Source organism: Trematomus bernacchii, unplaced genomic scaffold (genome assembly GCF_902827165.1).
Source record: "Trematomus bernacchii unplaced genomic scaffold, fTreBer1.1, whole genome shotgun sequence".
NCBI lineage: Eukaryota > Metazoa > Chordata > Actinopteri > Perciformes > Nototheniidae > Trematomus > Trematomus bernacchii.
Window position 1 is genome coordinate 12,487,056 of NW_022987698.1, and position 19,014 is coordinate 12,506,069.

General features: G+C 40.7%; 1 protein-coding gene across 2 annotated transcripts in view; it reads left to right on the forward strand.

The window, feature by feature from the left end:
* The window catches only part of ephb2b (eph receptor B2b), a 132,044-nt gene that overhangs the window by 96,192 nt on the left and 16,838 nt on the right, over window positions 1-19,014 (forward strand). For both annotated transcript variants that reach the window (XM_034138924.1, XM_034138925.1), the window contains exons 6-9: window positions 11,529-11,653; window positions 14,653-14,815; window positions 16,637-16,745; window positions 18,353-18,417. In XM_034138924.1, coding sequence (XP_033994815.1) covers window positions 11,529-11,653; window positions 14,653-14,815; window positions 16,637-16,745; window positions 18,353-18,417 — 462 coding nt within the window. The remainder of the gene's footprint in view (window positions 1-11,528; window positions 11,654-14,652; window positions 14,816-16,636; window positions 16,746-18,352; window positions 18,418-19,014) is intronic.

The window sequence follows — 19,014 nt, forward strand, 5'->3', positions numbered from 1 at the left end:
TCCTCAGCTATGACGTGTCAGTTTGAATTGTGGGGGCAGGGGGGGGAGAGTTGTGCAAAACTTCTCACTCACCATACCCAATCAGGCACCCACCACACTCTATTACCCACAGGGCTTATCCTCCCACTCTGTAGGTGGTTGGCGACAGTTCCTCCGTGATAAAGGACGTGATTGCCCTGGAAAGTGCGGCGCTTGATTACACACTGTAATGCCACACAAAGGGAGATGCCTGCTCTGAATGGCGCTTGAGACCGTTTTATAAGCATATGACTAATTCCCCAAAACTTGCATTGAGTTGAATGTGCAGAAGCCTTGAAATGCCCTCCAAGCCTTTTTTCTTATAATAATGAGTCATAAGTAAGCGATCCACTGTTGCTTTGAGCTGTCTATAAAATGTTACTGTATGCATGACATGTAATGAGTGGAGGCAGGGAGAAGAGAATAGGAAAAACAATTGTCAGTGTGTGTGGTTCTGATGGGTGAGACAAGTCTCAAACAGTACAGTAGGTGTATGGAAACGCCACAGGGGGAACATGTAATTGTATTATTGCCATGATGCATTCAAACTTTATATTTAGAAACTGCTCCATATAATGCCTTTTTGGGGTTTCCCTTTCCTGTAGTGTGTTATATAGGTTTGTGTGAATATAAATGGTCTGCAAAGGCTCAAACCCCAAAGTTCACCCCAGAAGGATTTTCTTACACACCCCCCTGTCTAAAAACTCTTCGATTGTAGTAATTGTTTTACTTCTGCGACAAAGTGACATCACAATGTAACACTTGAGCTTCTATTGGCTAGTTTAGAAATGAAAAGTCTCCCTAAACATGCCGATGCATTTTTGTTTTCGTTCTGTTTGTAATATTGGTGCTAAAATATACATCAAAAGAGAAAGAAGAATGTGGATGAGCAAACTACTCACATCATAGTGAGACTATCATGTATTAGGTAACAGTAAGGGGACATGGTTAAGTGTTTATTAAAATAGCCCTCTCTGTGCTTGAAGAAGACACTGAAGTACCTTCATCACCTGAGAGCACACACTTACCCTCTGAAACCACTTTACCCTTTCAGACCAATTCCTACTCTGTCCATTTCCTCTCCAACATGCTCTTCAACCCCTTACCTTCAATGATCTTCGTTCATTACTATTGTATAAAGTTTGCTGAGACTTTATTCCCACCCTGCAGTTTGGTCAAAATGTTTCCGACAGCTAAATGGCAGTATGACAGTTTGTCCTTAACAACTTCAAAGTATTACATCCAACAATGGTGTCTTCTTTGTGCGACTTCAAGGACACACAAGGACACACTGTAGAATTGTTCTACAAATACATTTATTCACACACTTGTTAGACAGTGTTCCAGTTCAGGATTGCGTTCCACCACTAATTCCTGCTCTAATTTGCTCAGAATTATTGATTGTTTGGTCCCTATTAAGGAAGACGTATGTGGAAATTGTAGTGATTTGTGTAGGAAAGCGGAATACTTAATCTATTTTACTTATTTTATGGATTTGAAAAAGACTAGTGTGCACTTACTGTATACTTAGGAGACTGTTTCTTTAAATTATGCAGACACAAACACATAATAGCTTAGTTATAATGTGACTGCCAGTTATTTGGTTTCTCTGGAGCTGCTGTATCATCAGTTCCAGTGCACAGAAGAGAGATTATCCACGACCTGAATGCAAACCATCAGCACACTGTGAGAGAATTGAGCAATGCACAACAGATCATTCAGATCTCCATATACCCTGTGCGTAGGCCATATTGCACTCTATAGTGGTTGGGTTTATTAGATTCCAGAGGACATATTTGTTTAGGCATTTCATTAACTCAAGGTGAGCGGCGGCGTCTGCGGCTCACGCTATGGAGAAGCAGAGGGGCTGAATTGGTTTCTTATCAGGTGAACTGGCTGATTGTATGGTGAACCACATTACTCAGAGGGGGGGCACGGTAATGGGATGCAGCCTTTTCATATGGTCGAGGGAAGATTAATGACTTAATTATTGTCCAAATTGCCCAGGTCCAATGTAACCAGGCTACCAGGGTCTTTGCTGCTCCACTGGGCCGTGGTGTGAAAAGCCATGGTGCAGAGCCAGGTGGGACTGCCAGAACGTGTCGCTGCACCAGCCAGCCAACAGGGCTACTACACTGTTGACTTTAGGTCAGAAAAAGCACAGATTTCATGTGATGCAATGGCACATTCATGGCAAAGAATGTGATCAGGTCTCCCTTGAAAAAGAGATCGTTGATCTCAATGGGATTTTTTAACCTGGTTAAATAAAGGCTACAAACAAACATGAGTGTGACTTTCTATGGCACTGAATTATTGATAGGGTTGGTTCATGCAAAAACACAAAACATACATTGTTACATCCTGGCATTTAAAGATTTATTGCTACATTTAATTATTAGCTATACTGAGAAGAAACACTGTTAAAAGTAACACTTAGCAAATAGTTAACTAAATAACTGGCTAACTAAATTAATAGATAAATAAGTTCTTCCTCGTTACAAAAAGTAATTGGCATTTAAAGATGATAATCGCATAATATAATTATTAGCTATGGTGAGAAAATAGACTTTTGAAAGTTAGCAACAATTACAAATAATGATTTAACTGATAAATTATTTACATAAATAAAATATATATATACTGTATATAATAATGAGAATTACATACAGTATTAGCAGAATTCAGATGACCATGCGAGTGAAGTAAAGCTGTGGGCTGAAAGATGAAGAGGTTCACAGACTGAGAGTCAGACAGGGACCACCAGTTTACATGACGTGCTGTGTGACAGTGACAGAAGGTGTTAGGGAGGGCACATATGGAGGGTGCCGCTGCAGGTCAGCCAGGCAGACAGACAGGAGGTCAGCCAGCAGACAGACAGGAGGACAGACAGGAGGACAGACAGGAGGCCTCAGCGGGCACCTGGAGCCAGGACTGACAGAGCAGGGAGACTGGAAGTCAGCCAGCGAGTCACACATACACCACACTAATGCTGTTCATACAGAGCAACCTGTTTACAGCCACACTGGGGAGAAGCACTCCTTTACAAAGCCGAGTACAAGTATAAAGTAGCATCAAATGAAACTACTCAAGGAAAGTACAATTATGTCAGAAAGTTACTTACGTACAATACTTGAGTAAATGCACTTAGGTACTTTCCACCATTGACTACAGCCATGCTTGGTGAGTAATGGATTTCATGTAAGGTGATTATGTAATCAAATTGGTGAAGATGTTTCTTCATTTGCATGTGTTTATTTGTATTTTATTTGCATCGTTTACTAAACTGCAGCGCGCTTCTCCTAATGGAAATGTTTTGTGACGCTGTAAAGCGTTTGAACATCTCGGCCACCATAGAAACTAGTCATTGTAACAGAATAGATGTTTAAAGTAACCCTCTTAACCCTGACTATAGAGAGTGAGATCAGCCTAGCGACCGAGTGTGTGGTAAACAGCCTGCAGGGTTCACAGTGCACGCACGGTTCATCAGATTACTTTTGATAGCCTTTGCATGCAACATGAATTTAATTCTGACTCCCTTAAAGAGAACTAGCACAAGGAATGTCACATGTAGTTTACTAATTGATCTTGTTCATACATCATTCAGCAGCGATGTGGCATTTTCTGGTTACATTATACTTTACATATTATATGTACTTTTCCTTCAGGATGCAAGCTGCACGTTTAAGCCAGTGCCGTGTAGAGGGGAATAAAGTATGCACATCGCCTGCATGCAGATCTAGGTTAAAAGGCCACGATCTCTTGGTCCAGTGGGCTGTAAAAGGGAACGCAATGTGAATATACAATTAATTATTGTTGAGTGCATTAGCTGTCAACTGCAGTACCTGAATAATTGACCATGCTTTAATGCAGTCATTTATTTATATACAAGAGCCTGATGATGGGGATAATTAAAAAAGAAGATAATAAATAAAGATGATGAAGCAAAAAGGGGTCATGGCCGAATCAGCACTTTGTTTTTTAATTTATTGTTTTTTTTATTAACTTTATGGAGTCAACTTCACCAATTAAGAAAGTGGATCCGTGATAAACACAATGATACTCCCCTCTGGTTTACCCTTGCTCCTCTCTTTCTCTTTGCTAAACACTCTCTCTCTGCGGTGACACATACAGTAGATACATTTCTCCTTTTACGGCGGTTCAAAAACAACAAGGGTGTCATTGTCTGGAAATTCTGCTTTGAACACAACAAGCTGTTTCCTCCAGCTCCCATACTCAGATGTCACTAATGCCTCTCATTTTTTAATGTAGCCTCGAATCACTCGCATAGATCACGCCGATCATGCAATCTGCATCCAGCATCATCCCCTCGAAGGTTTTAATGTGTAAATTGGGGTCAGGAAGTTCATAAGCGGAGATGATCTTTTATAATCCTTGCTATTGTGTGCCGCTCAGTACGGCGACCTCACAGTGTGCGTAGATAAGCACAACTTCTACGTTAAGCCACAAGTCATCTCGGTGCATTAAAGAACCCGAGCAGATGTGCTACATGCAAATTCCATGTATTGTTTATGTTGGAATATGTAAAAAGGATGAACTGTATGGTAACAACAGGATGAAGTAGGCGAAGGCCTTCTAGTTATTGTGTTCAGAATGAGCATCAATTCAGGCCTCACCATTTCAGTTACTTCCAATGGCTAATGTCATTTTAACATGAACTGGATTATGTCTTTCCACTTTGTGTCGCCGCTAGCTCTTTTGTTCTGCTTCATGCTACTTTTTTGCTCTTCCAACAAAGCTATTGACTCAATAAAACAAAATATCTTTGTGTGCAACTGTACAAAAAGGAAAACAATAGCCCACACTGGTCTTTGCGACATTACAAACTATTGACATGGATTTTGTGGTTTGTGGAGTTTTCCTCCTCCGGATGCCTGTTTTGGAATTGTTAAAATGCAGAAAAGCAGCTTTCTGATTAAAGTCTTGTTTTCCCTGGAGCTGTTTGAGTCAAAATCCTCATTCCACTTCCCTGTGGTGGACAGCTCAAATATTGTCGGTTCAGCCCAATCTGCCCCGAGGGACTGAAGGACCACAGCAGTCTAGAAGTTGGATCATTGCAACGTATCTCGAGTGTCCTGAGCAACATAAATGGCCATGAAAGGTTCTCTAGGAACCCAGTGTGCTTTTGTGTTATTAAAAGAACCATCATCTGGCACCATGTTAGACAATCACAACTACTTTTCTTATATAAAATAGACCCTATTAGGGATTAAACTATAAAGTCTCCGGGGGTTATTTTATGATGGTGTTTTTCACATTTAAACTCCCCCCCCAACCCACCCCCACTGCCGTAAACACCTCGAATGAAGTCCTTTGTTTCACTCCGTAACATAGTGACATCACTATGTAACACCACCACTTCCATTAGCTAGCGCTCCAATACATTGATTGTCATGATAGGATAAGGGGCCGGACTTCTCTAAGCGATTGACCAATCACAACAGAGCCGGCCAGCTAACCAAAGGGTGAAAAGAGGCAGCATGAGAAAAATAAAGAACTTTTTGAACATTAAAGCATGAAAACCTGTCACAGTAGAGACACAATATACCATTTTAAAACCAGAAAATTAGCATAATAGGGCCCTTTTAAGAATGTTTGGATGTACATCCATTTAATTACATAATAAAACATTTGATTTGTATGGAAAACTCTGTATCATTAAGAATTGTGGTAAATAAAAGCCTAATATTTAATTATTCTAAGATATAATTAAAGCTCAAAGTGCCTCCAGTACTGAGGATTGTATTGAACATAATCATATCTCCTAAGGAGCCATACTTTTTGGGGATTGTTTGAAGCTTTACTGAGTTGCTGCAAAATAATTTTCTCCGATTTCCTCTTCGGCGGAGTCACATACATAAACGTATCTGGGTTATATCTCCTCCGTCTGCAGATGTGCCGGCTCGGCTTAGATTTAAACCCTAACCTCTGCAAGCATCAGAAAACTCTTCAAGCCCCTGAAGTGCCTATTTTTGAATTAGCTTATGGTGTGTATATGAGTGTATTATAGTCCCCAATCTTTCCCAGTGCAGATGGTTTAATGCTTGATGAACTGAAATCTCACTTTTGTAGCTTTACTGCACTGGAAAATCTTTATAGATGTAAAACCCACAATCCTTTGCAGCTGGGGAAACAGGGCAGGCTGCCAGCATGCTAAAAGTACATGCAAATACGGGCCTCTCCCTTTAAGATGGCTCGATGTGCCGCTCATAAATGGACGGCAGTCGGAGAGAGTAAAGCAGTGGCAGCCTGTTTGGGAGGACCAGCTGGTTCAGGCCCTTTGGGAGAGTCTGCGCTCTGGGGAAACCGACTTTTTACAACGTAAAGGAAAAGGGATTTACGAGCCCTGACCTGTTCTCGCTACCTCCCCCCCATCTTCCCCAAATCATAGCGTTGCTCTCTGTACCAGAACGTCTAATCATATCAGAAGAACCACATGGTTGTAAACACATTTGGATGTAAGAAAGATATATAAAAGACTTGTTCTTTCTCAGAAGCATATGAGTCATGTGGCAGCAAAAGGGTTTCCTTTTTTTCTTATGCTGCATCTGAAACTAAAAAGTGTCACATCATGAGGTGGTGTTGTGTCGTGTTGTCAATAAAAAGAACTCAGCTGCAGGAAATAAAAGCTACTATTTTGATTGTGGTAATTTTCCCATACATCAGAATTAGAATCAGAAACAGGTGTATTGCCTAGTAGGTTAACAGATACGAGGAAGATAGATTGTAAGAAAAGGGCCAAAAAATACAACTATTATAAGAAAAATATTATAAAATTAAAATATAGAAATATTGACATGTAATATATAGATATACCCCCCCAAAAAACCATATGCAGTATATTATCACAACATATTGGTAAAAACTAAATAGTACTAAATACATGCTCTTTCAGCAGATTTAAGAGTGACTGTGCCCGTCTTTAGTTCCTAGAGAACCTAAAGACCTCTCCATTCCTGGAAGTCTGTCCAATAAGGGTGTTTCGGACATGGGCACCCATGACTGACCTCGCTCTGCTGCCATCCATCCGCATTGGTCTCACTTCAGCAGCCTTGCTTAATGAATGTGCCCATCATGTTCCTTACAGTACTTATTAAGGAGGCTTAACAGCACAACTGCAGCCAAACAAGGACATGGTCAAAAAGAGTGGAGAGTGGAAAAGCCCACCAAAGGAGTGTAACATGATAAAAGATAAGAGACGTAAATGAATGAGACGGATGAAAGCCTCACTTCTGCTTGCGTTTTAGCAGAAACATGCCCCATTAAATGGCCTTGGATTCAAATGAGTGGAAATATCCCTGTAAACTCCATCTTTAATTGATTGGGGAAGTAGCTAGGTGTTCAAACACAGCACTAAAACATCTATTGGAGATGTTTGAGCCAAACAGAGCCTTTTGTGTTCTGTGTTGTTGGGCCAAGGCCAGAGCGTCATGCTAGAAAAGACTCCAAAGCAGTCTTTCATATCAGATCCCGGGCTAGATAATGATGTGGGGTCTGAAACCTAATTCTTTGACAACAGCTGGGGCCTCCCATCCTCTCACAATTAAGCAATGTGATGTACAACCTTGGAAGTTTCAAATGGACATACAGGCCCCTCTACTGGCCCCAGCGTATTCACCTCTGTATTGTCTCTTTGAGCTGTTAGCATATTTGGATAGACTGGAGATTTATTTATTATTTCAACACAATCTTTTCATAATCAAACAGATGGTTAAGAGGGAAAATCAAACACCCTGTGTGTCACATAGATAATCATCCAGTGATGCATGTGGAGCTTTGGCTTTGACATGATAAATGATGTCTGCGACCCCTCTGCCCGCTCTCCCACTCCTCTGTGGTCTATGGCAAACTGTTCGAGACATATTCATCAAGGCCATTTACTTTTCCAATTCAGCCATCTAATTTAATTATATCAACTTACAATCCCTGTCTTTGTCATTATAACCGCTTCATTAGCTTTAAGGACATGAATAGAGCATTCATTGAGGGTAAAAACCTACAAATGAAGTATCCAATGACAGCGCGGCTCACCCACTTTGAAGAATTTATCTGACTTGACATAGTTATTGAAAAGTTGGTCTCCGGTACATAAATAACTTTCTTAAATCTTTGTTTTTTGTTACATTTCTAATTGTATGTAATGGCTTGCAATCCACATGATTTGAACATAATGATTGTAACAACAAAGCAAATGGCTTGAAACAAGTGAAACATGCATTTAGAGGCATAAATCAGTGAGTCATGTTGACACAATGGAAACCAACTGTTTACTCGACCCTGTGAATTATAGATTAAGTCGGGGGGAAAAGATTGTAGGTACACTTAAAAATGTGGAGTACAATGGAGACTTGTAGATTTGAAGTGCATAAATTAGATGTAAGAAAATGGTTTTCATATGTGGATCGTTGCTGTAGGCCGTACTGCAGTGAAACACAGACTTGGCGTACCGCTACATTCCTCCGTCAATTGGTGGAATGTCAGCGTAGCTTACAATTCATGTTCTGAATTACCTTGAAATACACAACACAGCTGGATTGCCATTTCCCCTACATCTGAATGTTTTCACTCTTCATGTATTTTTTAGGGTATTTACTTTGCATTGAAAATCATTTTATTTTACCCCAGTTTGTTTTCTGTTACACCAAACTCTTATTGGTTTCTCAGACATGGCGACTGCCACCCCGCTGTCTGGAAGTTGTTCTTACGCAGAAGAAAACCGCAGTGTTCTCCTCCAACAGCTTTTCATGTTGGCATGTGTCCATCCTCTGTACATGAATACATGAGCTGCCTTTGTTTCTCTGCCTCTGTATCAGGTTACTGGGCATGGCTGCGCCGTGTGTTTAATGGAAATGCTATGCAGGAAAAGGCCATGTGGCAGTCTTGAATATATGTACATCCGTAATGGGATACTCGTGAGTTCCTCTTAGAGTAACTGTTTGCCTTATTAGGCTGTCGTCTTGTGACTGCAAACAAACTGGAGAGTACAGAGAGAAGGAAGACATTCTTGAGACTTGTGTCCTGACTGGATACTGTATATATTATCGTACCTCCGGCTCCAGGAAAGCAGGATGATATATGCGAGCTGCAGAGTCACAGGCCATCGTGGTGTAAAGTGCTTTGCTGAGATGAAATACAGAACATCTATTTATCATCTGCTGGCAGCGGCACATTAGGACATGCTCGGTTCCTTGACCATCAGAGTTTATATGAGACATCATAATTTGATGCCTCAGATGGATGACTCTGTGTGGGTCAGAGGGCACGTGAGGAAGAGCTGATTAGCTGATGAAGATTTGGTTTAGTTTAGTTTAATGTGCCTAAATAATGTTAAATAAAACACGAGATGAATATCCAAACAGTTGCTTAAATTCAATAAAAATGGCTAACTTTATTAAAAAAAAATAACATATACTGTATTTAAAATGTATTTGAATTTGAATACCAGGCATCATACAGTGGTCAAATGATTGTTCAGGTATTTTTTAAAGATTATAAAACATACTTTGTATCATTGGCTCTACTCACTGTGGTCCTTTAAACACATGCTGTTTGCCAGGATACTCAGTTTCAAGCCTTTCTTTACATTAAAAACAACACAATAAATATGATCTAGAAACCACACACGCAGCTGCAGAATCTCTCATTATGGAGGCGTGGAGGTTGTAATTTCCCAGTCAGTGGAGTTTCCTCAGAGAACGTGTGCCGGTGGAAAGACGTCTCTCTTTATGGCCGGGACTCAGGGGAGCCACTGTGCTGCAGGCTGAGGGCTGGATGTGTGTGTGCAGCACGGGCCTGTACGGGATGAGCGTGGGGCTTGGTGTCCATAAATCTCGCCCGGCACCCCCTCCCTCTCTGACTCCCCAGCCAACCCTTCCCTTTCACACACACACACAGAGGCTCAGACTCAGAGGCCTGCAGGCCTTGCCAGGCTCCCCAGACAAAGCTTTTTATCTTCAGCCTCTCTTAGCTTTACACTGACCCACGGCACCCTGAACTAATCTTAATGGTTGTTGGAGGATGTGAGGTGATCACGCTCCCTTGACCTTATGGTTGTACTTGAAAGAATGTATAACGCTTTAAGTCACTGGGTTATTCAAGACTGTAGTAGGCCACCCATGATGTAACACGTCATTGAGTCGTGTGTTTACTGAAAGAAGGCATATGACTACAATTAGCAACAGGTCCATTTGTAATGGTTTCAATGCAAAAAAAGTAATGAAAGTGTTGAATAAAAATTAAATAATGTGAAAAGAATGTTTTGTTTTGGGTTGTTTTTTGTGAATATTTTTTTCTTTAAGATTGAAATAGTATTTACAATAAACGTACCACACACCATAGTTCAACTGTCCACCATGACCACTGCTCAGTACACTCTGAGGTAATGCATTGGCTTCGTATCTTGGTATTTAGGCATAGGTCAAACCGTATTTATAACCATTGGTTTTACCAATGGTTTAGATACCAAGATACGAAGCCAATGCATTACCTCAGAATGCAATTGGCTTCGTATCTTTGTATCTAAACCATAGGTATAACCATATTTAAAACCATTGGTAAAACAAAACCATTGGTAAAACCAATGGTTTTAGATAATTTAATAAGCAATAATGTAAACTTCACATTATAGCCAACAGTTTTCCATTTATATGTGGTATTATGTTTTTTTGAAATAGCCTATTTGTTCTTTGTTATCTCAGTATTCTTTAAAAATCAACCTGCAGCGAACTAAAGCTTGATTTGTAAAGTCATCTATCTTTCAACGTGTCCTGAATTAATGCGCGGAAATAAATGTAAGGTGACGATGAAGTAGTTCTTGCAAAGACCAACCCAAATAAGGCAAGTTTCTAGGTTTCCAAATGCTGATTTATTGATTAGCAAAGTTTTGGCAATTATTAAAAACACATTTGATTTATAGTATGAAAAACCTCTGCTACGTTAATGAACTCTGTAAATCATAGATTAAATTGGGAATAACGACTCGAGGTACACGTGGACTACATGGGCGGATCACTGCTGTAGGCTTTGGAAAACCTATTTAAGCTGTTCTCTAGCAGTTGTATCACCTGTGACTCACGCTATTTGTTTGTACTCATTTATGTGCCATACAAATGGGTTTCCTGCATGTAATGCACGGTGGTCCAATGATTTTAAAATGATTTACTTGAAGAACATAGCCTGTTATCAGCCGTTTGACAAGCGCAAATTAATCACATGAAAATCACCGTTGACACTGGGAAGTCCCGGGAGGCTGCTTATGTGGTTTAGCCGGTGTTGTAACTTGCCAACCTGCAGTGCATGTCTCGTCGTGAGACTCTCTAAAAGGCGGGCTGCAGTATATTACATGGATTTTATGGCATTACGTATTACACCTTTGCAGTACCCGGTGTTTGGCTGCGAGATTAAAGATGCTGTAAAACTCAGCATGCGTGACTGTCAAGCATGTACTTACTTTTTTGACTCATCCTTAACACACTGTCTTTGTCTCCTCGCAGCTCCATCCACAGTATCCATCATGCACCAGGTCAGCCGCACTGTGGACAGCATCACCCTCTCCTGGTCCCAGCCTGACCAGCCCAATGGAGTCATCCTGGACTACGAGCTCCTGTGTTATGAAAAGGTATCGCATCCTTCCTCCAAGCCTTCACTGATCACTTCCTTTTGCCCCTATCCAACTAAATCAATTCCACCCTAATGGTAACAATGAATCTGTTATTTACAGAGGTGGGAAGTAACTAAGTACATTTACTCAAGTACTTAAGTACAATTTTGAGGTATTGGACTTTACTTGTATGCCACTTTATACTTTTACTCCACGACATTTAAAAGTAAATGAATGTTATTTAACTCTTCTACATTTATTTAACATCTTTAGCTACTTTTAACCAAATGCATTTCTAAAAGATAAACTAGTTGACTTACTCTATAATTCACAAAAGATTCAAATTATTCAAATATTTTACGAAAAATCAAACAGTAAAAGGCTACTTGATGCCACAATATTATTTAAAATGGTCACATATATGAAAATAATTATACACACACATAAAGGACATTTTTCTGCACAATAATTACTTTAACTTTTTTAACTTTAAGTAAATCTTTCTGATAATAATATTGCACTTTTACTGAAGAAAGATTTTGAATGCAGGACTTTTACTTGTAATTAAGTATTTTGACAATAATGTTTTGGTAAACTCATATATACTGTACCTTTTCCACAACTGTTTATTTATTTGCACATTTCAATTCAGAATACCCCCTCAGGATCGTCAGCACGTCCTACGAGGCGTACAGTCAGAGCTTCTGAACGTTGCTTAGAACTTCTGCTCATTCTCTTCCAATTATAATCACGGTCAGTCACTGGAAAAGGAAACGGCTCTCAGCCCCGCAGTAGGGCCGCTGGGGATTGATGTGCAGAGACTTGCGGTTGAAACAATGATGCGCTGACTGCTGTAAAAATAGTATTCGAGGGGCAAGCTCCATACTTTCTCACAAGAACACTCACAGTCACAAATGTGCTGTTTTGATTCAATGCAAAATGATCACTTAAATACATGCAGCCCTTTCACAGACATACAAAGACAATCACGCATGTATACTGTACGCAGCGTTTGTCTAGCTTTCTTCCACACGCTGAGCCGTTCCACATTTGAATATAATTCCCCTTTTCTGACACTGCTGGAGAGAGCTGTCAAAACAATTGTCCCGGCCCCTGCTGTGGCTCAGAAGTGTGCATAGAGCAGCGGGTTGAAGGCAGCAGCTCACTCTCCGCTCTCAGACCCGTCAGCATCGAGGAGAGGGGGACCGCAGTGAGATTCATCAGAAGGCATGACTCAGAAAGGCCCGTCTGACCTGAAACTGCCACCATATTTACCTTCTTATCTGCAGCTGCTGGATGTGCTCCTCTTTCAGTCCTGCTGCTTTATCTAACATTATTTTTCTGCTATCAAATCATGTGATTTGCTCTATTGTGGTCAATGTGGTCATTTATGGGAGTAGCCCTGATTTTTCTCTACCATCCCTGCTCTCAGTATTTTAGTTACAGTCTCAGTGTAGGATCTTTCTTTTTTTGCTTAACCATTTACAATTGTATTTGCCTATACATGGCTTATTTATGTCTTTTTATTTTTTATTTGATTTAGTCCAGGCAAGAGATACACATCTCAGGACAGTATGTTGATACGACAATACTAGCTTGTATACCAAAAATATATACAAATAAATATATTGCAAATAAAAGTCAAAACAGAGGTGATAGGATCCCTTTGACAGTTCAATACACCCAAGAACCAAAAACACACACGACATGCAAAACATTTTTAATTATTCGATATAATTCAATTCCAATTGTGTTGTTTTGTGTCACCTTGTAATGGTTTAATGGCGCTATTCTTTTAAAAGATAATTGGCTGTGCAATGTCCCCAAAAAGAGTGCTGAGCTTAGTGATACTGTTGTATCATGTATCCCAGATCCAACCCATAGACTTTCTATAAACATCATACCCTACGACATCCAGCTTCTCATCTCCACCAAGTCCATCTCCACTGCTACCCACTCCATCCTGACAAACTGCATCACTGAAATAAAATCCTGGCTCCAACTCAACTTCCTGAAACTCAACTGCGATAAATCTGAGATAATAATCATTGGACCAAAAAAGCTCACCACATCTATCCATAACTTCACCCTCAACATAGACAGCTTCCCAGTTCAAACCTCCCCTCACATCCGGAACCTAGGCATCATATTTGACCAAACCCTCTCCTACAACAAATACATCAAACAGATCACAAAGACATCAAAAACATCGCCCGTCTATGTCCATCCCTCTCCCCCACTGCTGCCGAAACCCTCATCCACGCCTTCATCACCTCCCGTCTGGACTATTGCAACAGCCTCCTCTATGGTTCACCTGCAAAAATCCTCAACAAACTTCAATACATCCAGAACTCCGCCGCCCGTCTACTCACCCGCACCCGAATCCGTGAACACATTACCCCCGTCCTCATCAAGCTCCACTGGCTCCCCATCCCCCAGAGAATTCAGTACAAAATCCTCCGAATGACATACAAAGCCCTCCATAACCTGGCCCCATCCTACCTGACTGACCTCCTCCACAGACACACTCCCACTCACTCCCTCCGCTCTGCTGCTGCCAACCTCCTGTCCCTCCCCACCCGGACCAACCTCAAGTCCTGGGGCGGCAGAGCCTTCTCCGTTGCTGCACCCACCCTCTGGAACTCACTACCCCAATCCATCAGAGATTCTTCCTCCCTCACAGCATTCAAAACATCACTCAAAACCCACCTGTTCAACACTGCATTCAACCACTAACCCCCCCCCCCTATTTTCTGTTTTGTTTATCTCTTTTTGTATTTCTTTTTCTTCTTTTTTTTGTTGTCTTTTTTAATTCTCTGTCAAAGCGTCTTTGAGTTTCCTGAAAAGCGCTATATAAGTCCCATGTATTATTATTATTATTATTATTATTATTATTATTATTATTATTATTATTATTATTATTATTATTATTATTATTATTATTATATCCTTTATTCTTGTGACTTTTCACAATAACCAGCTGTAGATATTTACCATGTTGCTTTTTCTTCTCCTAGGACCAATCAGAGGTTAATGCTACCGCCATCAGGAGCCAGACCAACACAGTGGTGATCCGCGGCCTGAAGCCAGGAAGCATCTACGTGTTCCAGGTCCGGGCGCGCACCGTGGCCGGCTTTGGACGCTACAGTGGCAAACTGTACTTCCAGACCATGACTGAGGGTGAGAATTCAGCTAATGTTCCTAAAAGCACGCAGAGCTGTCGTCGCCTCTCATGCGCTGCCCATCGAGCCACCATGATATGGATGCAGACAGCTGCGGGGACGAAGGGAGTCATGTTGTGGAGTAAACAGTTCAAATACCCCAAAACCAGATCAGTATGGCATGGAATGTATTATGTCCTTCTCAGTAATAGAAAACATCCCACATGTTATACTGTCATTATTTTGTTATTCATATTCCAGCATTCATGATTTCTTTCCTCGATGTGGTACACGAAAGCCATATTTTCATACCAAAGATAGCTTTTGCCATTTTTCACCCTAAGCCTTTGAGTCAAGGATGAGGTCGGAGTTGTCTTATCTCTGAAGAGAAACGACTGGGAGAATATTGAGTAAACATCAGTCGTGCGGGCTAATGTTAGAGTCAGGCCTGGGTTTTTCCCTCTGAACATCTCATTTCCTTCAGCCTGCAGCGCCCAGGGCCATCATTACCCCGAGCCTTCATAGCAACATCTGATGCTGCCACACACACAGATCCCAGCGCTACAGATATATCTAAACTGACTCATAATTGGAAATATTGAGTAAACTGAAGAATAAATGAATTCAGCTTTTACCTTTCTTTAAAGGGAAGTATATTAGTTTAAAGTTATTCTTTAAATGGATTGTGTGTCCCATCCAAAAGTTGTTTCCTGCTCCAAGAAGACACTTATAACTCTTGTTTAAGGTCACAATATCCTTTTGTTTTAATACAGCTCTGAACATATTTAACAGGAGGGAAAAGGATTAAGCATTAAGTGTTTGCACTATAAACATTATTTTCAAACCCTGATTTCTGTATCAATTGGATTTTTATGTTACAGAAATTCCAAGTGAACACTTATCTGTTCCGTTATTTATGTGGTAATACTTTACCAGTGGTACCTCAAATGAATGAATGCTGTATTTCAGAGTTTTAAATAATTCAAATGTTAAAGGCCTTTGATAAAACTGCAATGGTTTGCAGAGTTCTCCCTCTCTGGTTAAAGTTATGGGTAACACTTTACTCTTGATTCCTAATATTAAGCATTTATAAGGTGTATATATACGCTTTTCATAAATAGGTACACATTAAAATGCAGTAATGTTTTGTCAAATACCAAACATCTTCCTCTTGGCACATTAGTAGAGGCTGCTGTGGTAACACATGTAAAACATTGTTTTTGTCATAGAAAATGTGTTTTTATAGGAGAATGTTGACAAATACTGAAGATTAAGTAACACTGTTGACACATAATAGAGCTTTATTTCTCCATTTATTTAATGTTCAGACAGTATTGATGTAGTAGACGATAATACTTTTTGGTTTTCTATGGTATAATAGACAATATTCATGCTATCCAGAAGCAGAAAGAAAAATGTGAGGATCTTACTAATAATTGTATCTGGCTAAAAACTGGGAAGTTGTGTGTCCTTTCCAGTGCTCCAGAGAAGGGCCTGGCTCTGCTCTGTGGGCTCGTTCAGTGTCTGGATCCTGCTCTTGGCTCCCTGATCCGTCTGGGTCGCACCCAAACATGCTCTCTCTCCTTACTTCACACGCTTTCTGCCAGATGATTTGTCCATATCTGCGGCATCTGAGCACATTCAGCTTTTGGAAAAAATCTTCCATGCAGTCAGTCAAGATGCCAAGATAATCGTTGGTTCACCCGGCCATATGTCCGTCTGTCACCCATCGCCCGCTCCATATGCAACGGCTCAGATGCTCACCCATATGTTACAGCTTCTGACTGTGTGTGTGTGTGCTTGGCACTCTGTTTATGTATGTGTTTCTTCTTTTTTACAGAGGAATACAACACCAGTATTCAGGAGAAGCTACCTCTCATCATCGGCTCGGCAGCTGCGGGCTTGGTCTTCCTCATCGCTGTGGTCGTCATCATCATCGTCTGCAACCGGTGAGTCAGTCGAGTCTCAGTCTCTTTAAACAAGCATGCTGTGAACCAACAAAACAGCTACACAAGCTGGTGAAGTGGAACATTTGTTCCTTTTTTGTGGTTTAGCTTCTATGTCTAGTCTGTTAGCTTGTTAGCAGACAGTATCAATCTGCTTCTATGGAATAAGGTCTGTAGGTCTATTTATATACGTCTTCTGAAAATTGCTCTAAGAAGTGTGTGTAAGTTCATTCAGAGCAAAGAAAGAACGAGTCAAATTCCTTGTATGTACTCACTCTCAATGTGAGTTGTACATCTGGTTTCCAAGATATTAATTCTTAATAGATTCCAGTCTTTCAGCAGCAGAAATAACACATATAGGTCAACATCGCGCTGACATTACATTTCTGTAGGTGATCCAGCTCAGCGAGAATCAAATGGTTGTTACTCTGCCAAGGTTAGGATTTCAGTTCCCACTGGGGCCACTCATATTAAAACTGCAGCTTAGCTCCTGCTCACTGTTTTGATTCACAGACAAAATTGAACAAGATGAATTTCTGACTATATCTTGCTAGTAGATATACCGCAGTATACTTCTTCCTTGGATAATGACAGACTAATGGCAAAGGATAACATATATGACATTCTTTATTAATCCCCTAGCGGAAATTCAGTTTCTCACATTGTGCCTGGACAAAATGGAAGAGTGTGTGATTGAGAGTTTTGCAAACTGTTGGACAGTTCTAATGTACTGTGATGGCCCATCACGGGACTTAACAGAGATATTTTAATATGTCCTTGTCAAACTGCTCGCCTGTTCAAACTTAGCTGACAAATTGGTAATAAAGTTAAAGAACATACTGCAATGTGTTGAAGCTAGTGTTGAACAATAGTTCCCATTATAATGGGGTGAACAAGGCTAGGGACTGATGTGGCACTAAAAGCTGAATGGATTGGGAAAACACTCAATTTGAAAAGTGTGTTGACAAAATGATGTAAACATTTTATTGTGGAGCCTACCTTGTGATTGATGGCTTCTTCCAACGATAATCAGAATCAGGTTTATTGCCAAGTAGTTGTACACATACAAGGAATTTGCGTGTGTGTATAGTGCATACATAGACACAAATGACTCAGACTCAGAATTGAATAAAAGAATGCAGTAATGGAGTGTATGTGAAGTGGAGAGCTGTGCAGATGATATACAAAAAGGTAACCTTGAAGAGGAAAGTATACAGAGGGATGTGCAGGGTTCACAGTATTATAAATAACAAGATATTGATATGCATGAGCATTAATGCATGTTTATGGGTCTTTCTAACATTTCGGTCACCTTTTGAAGGCTATATAAAAAACCACTGCTGATATTTTGTATAAATCTATGATATGGACCAATAATTGGAACGAATCTGCCCAGAAGAGGTGGAGGAAATCGAATAAATATTTGTGTAGTGTAGCTGGCAGCTGTTTCCACTGTAGCAAACAAACAAATACCTCCCTGGCTCTGCCTGTGATCTCTGTCAGTGTATCTTTAGTGCAGGTACACCTGGGGGTGTTTGATCTGTGTTCCTGCCCCTCCCTGCTCTCTCTTTTTGAACCGGAGCTAGAGTTCTTTGTCTTTCCCCCAGGAGGCGTGGCTTTGAACGAGGTGATTCAGAATACACGGACAAACTGCAGCACTACACCAGCGGCCACAGTGAGTAAACCCCCATCTGCACCGTACACACCTGTCTCCATGACTACCAACTCACACAGTCATCACCATGGCTGTCATTCAGCCCCTCCACTGCCTCACACACCTGTCTCCATGGCTACCACCTTGCATGCTGGTGTCCTTGGCTACGGCCCAACCACGGCACAGCTTCATTTGCCCCCCCTCCTTGCGAGTAATCCTGCCTGTTGTTTGACTCCGCTCGCTCGGAGCCCGGATTTAACCACATCAAAAAACAAGTTTCAAGTGTGTGCTCTGTGGATCATCACGTTTCATAGTTAACCAAATCCATTGTGGTGGAAATAGGTCAGTCTTCACTCATGTTAACGCCATTAGCATGCTAATGCCACATGCGTCATTTTCCATTGTTAGGAAAATTCTAAAGACTGTGTGAATGAATGGGATATCTCAATGATTTCCTGGGTTCATATGGTACAGTAGCAGAGAGCTTAAATGACAGTATTACAGAAATAAATCTGGAAGAGAAGTAATTTCCTCTTGACTCTTTCTAAGATATTAAAGCTAATCCATCGTTCTTCTGCATGATTGGAAAAACGCAGATCTCTTTAATTCCTCAAGTTT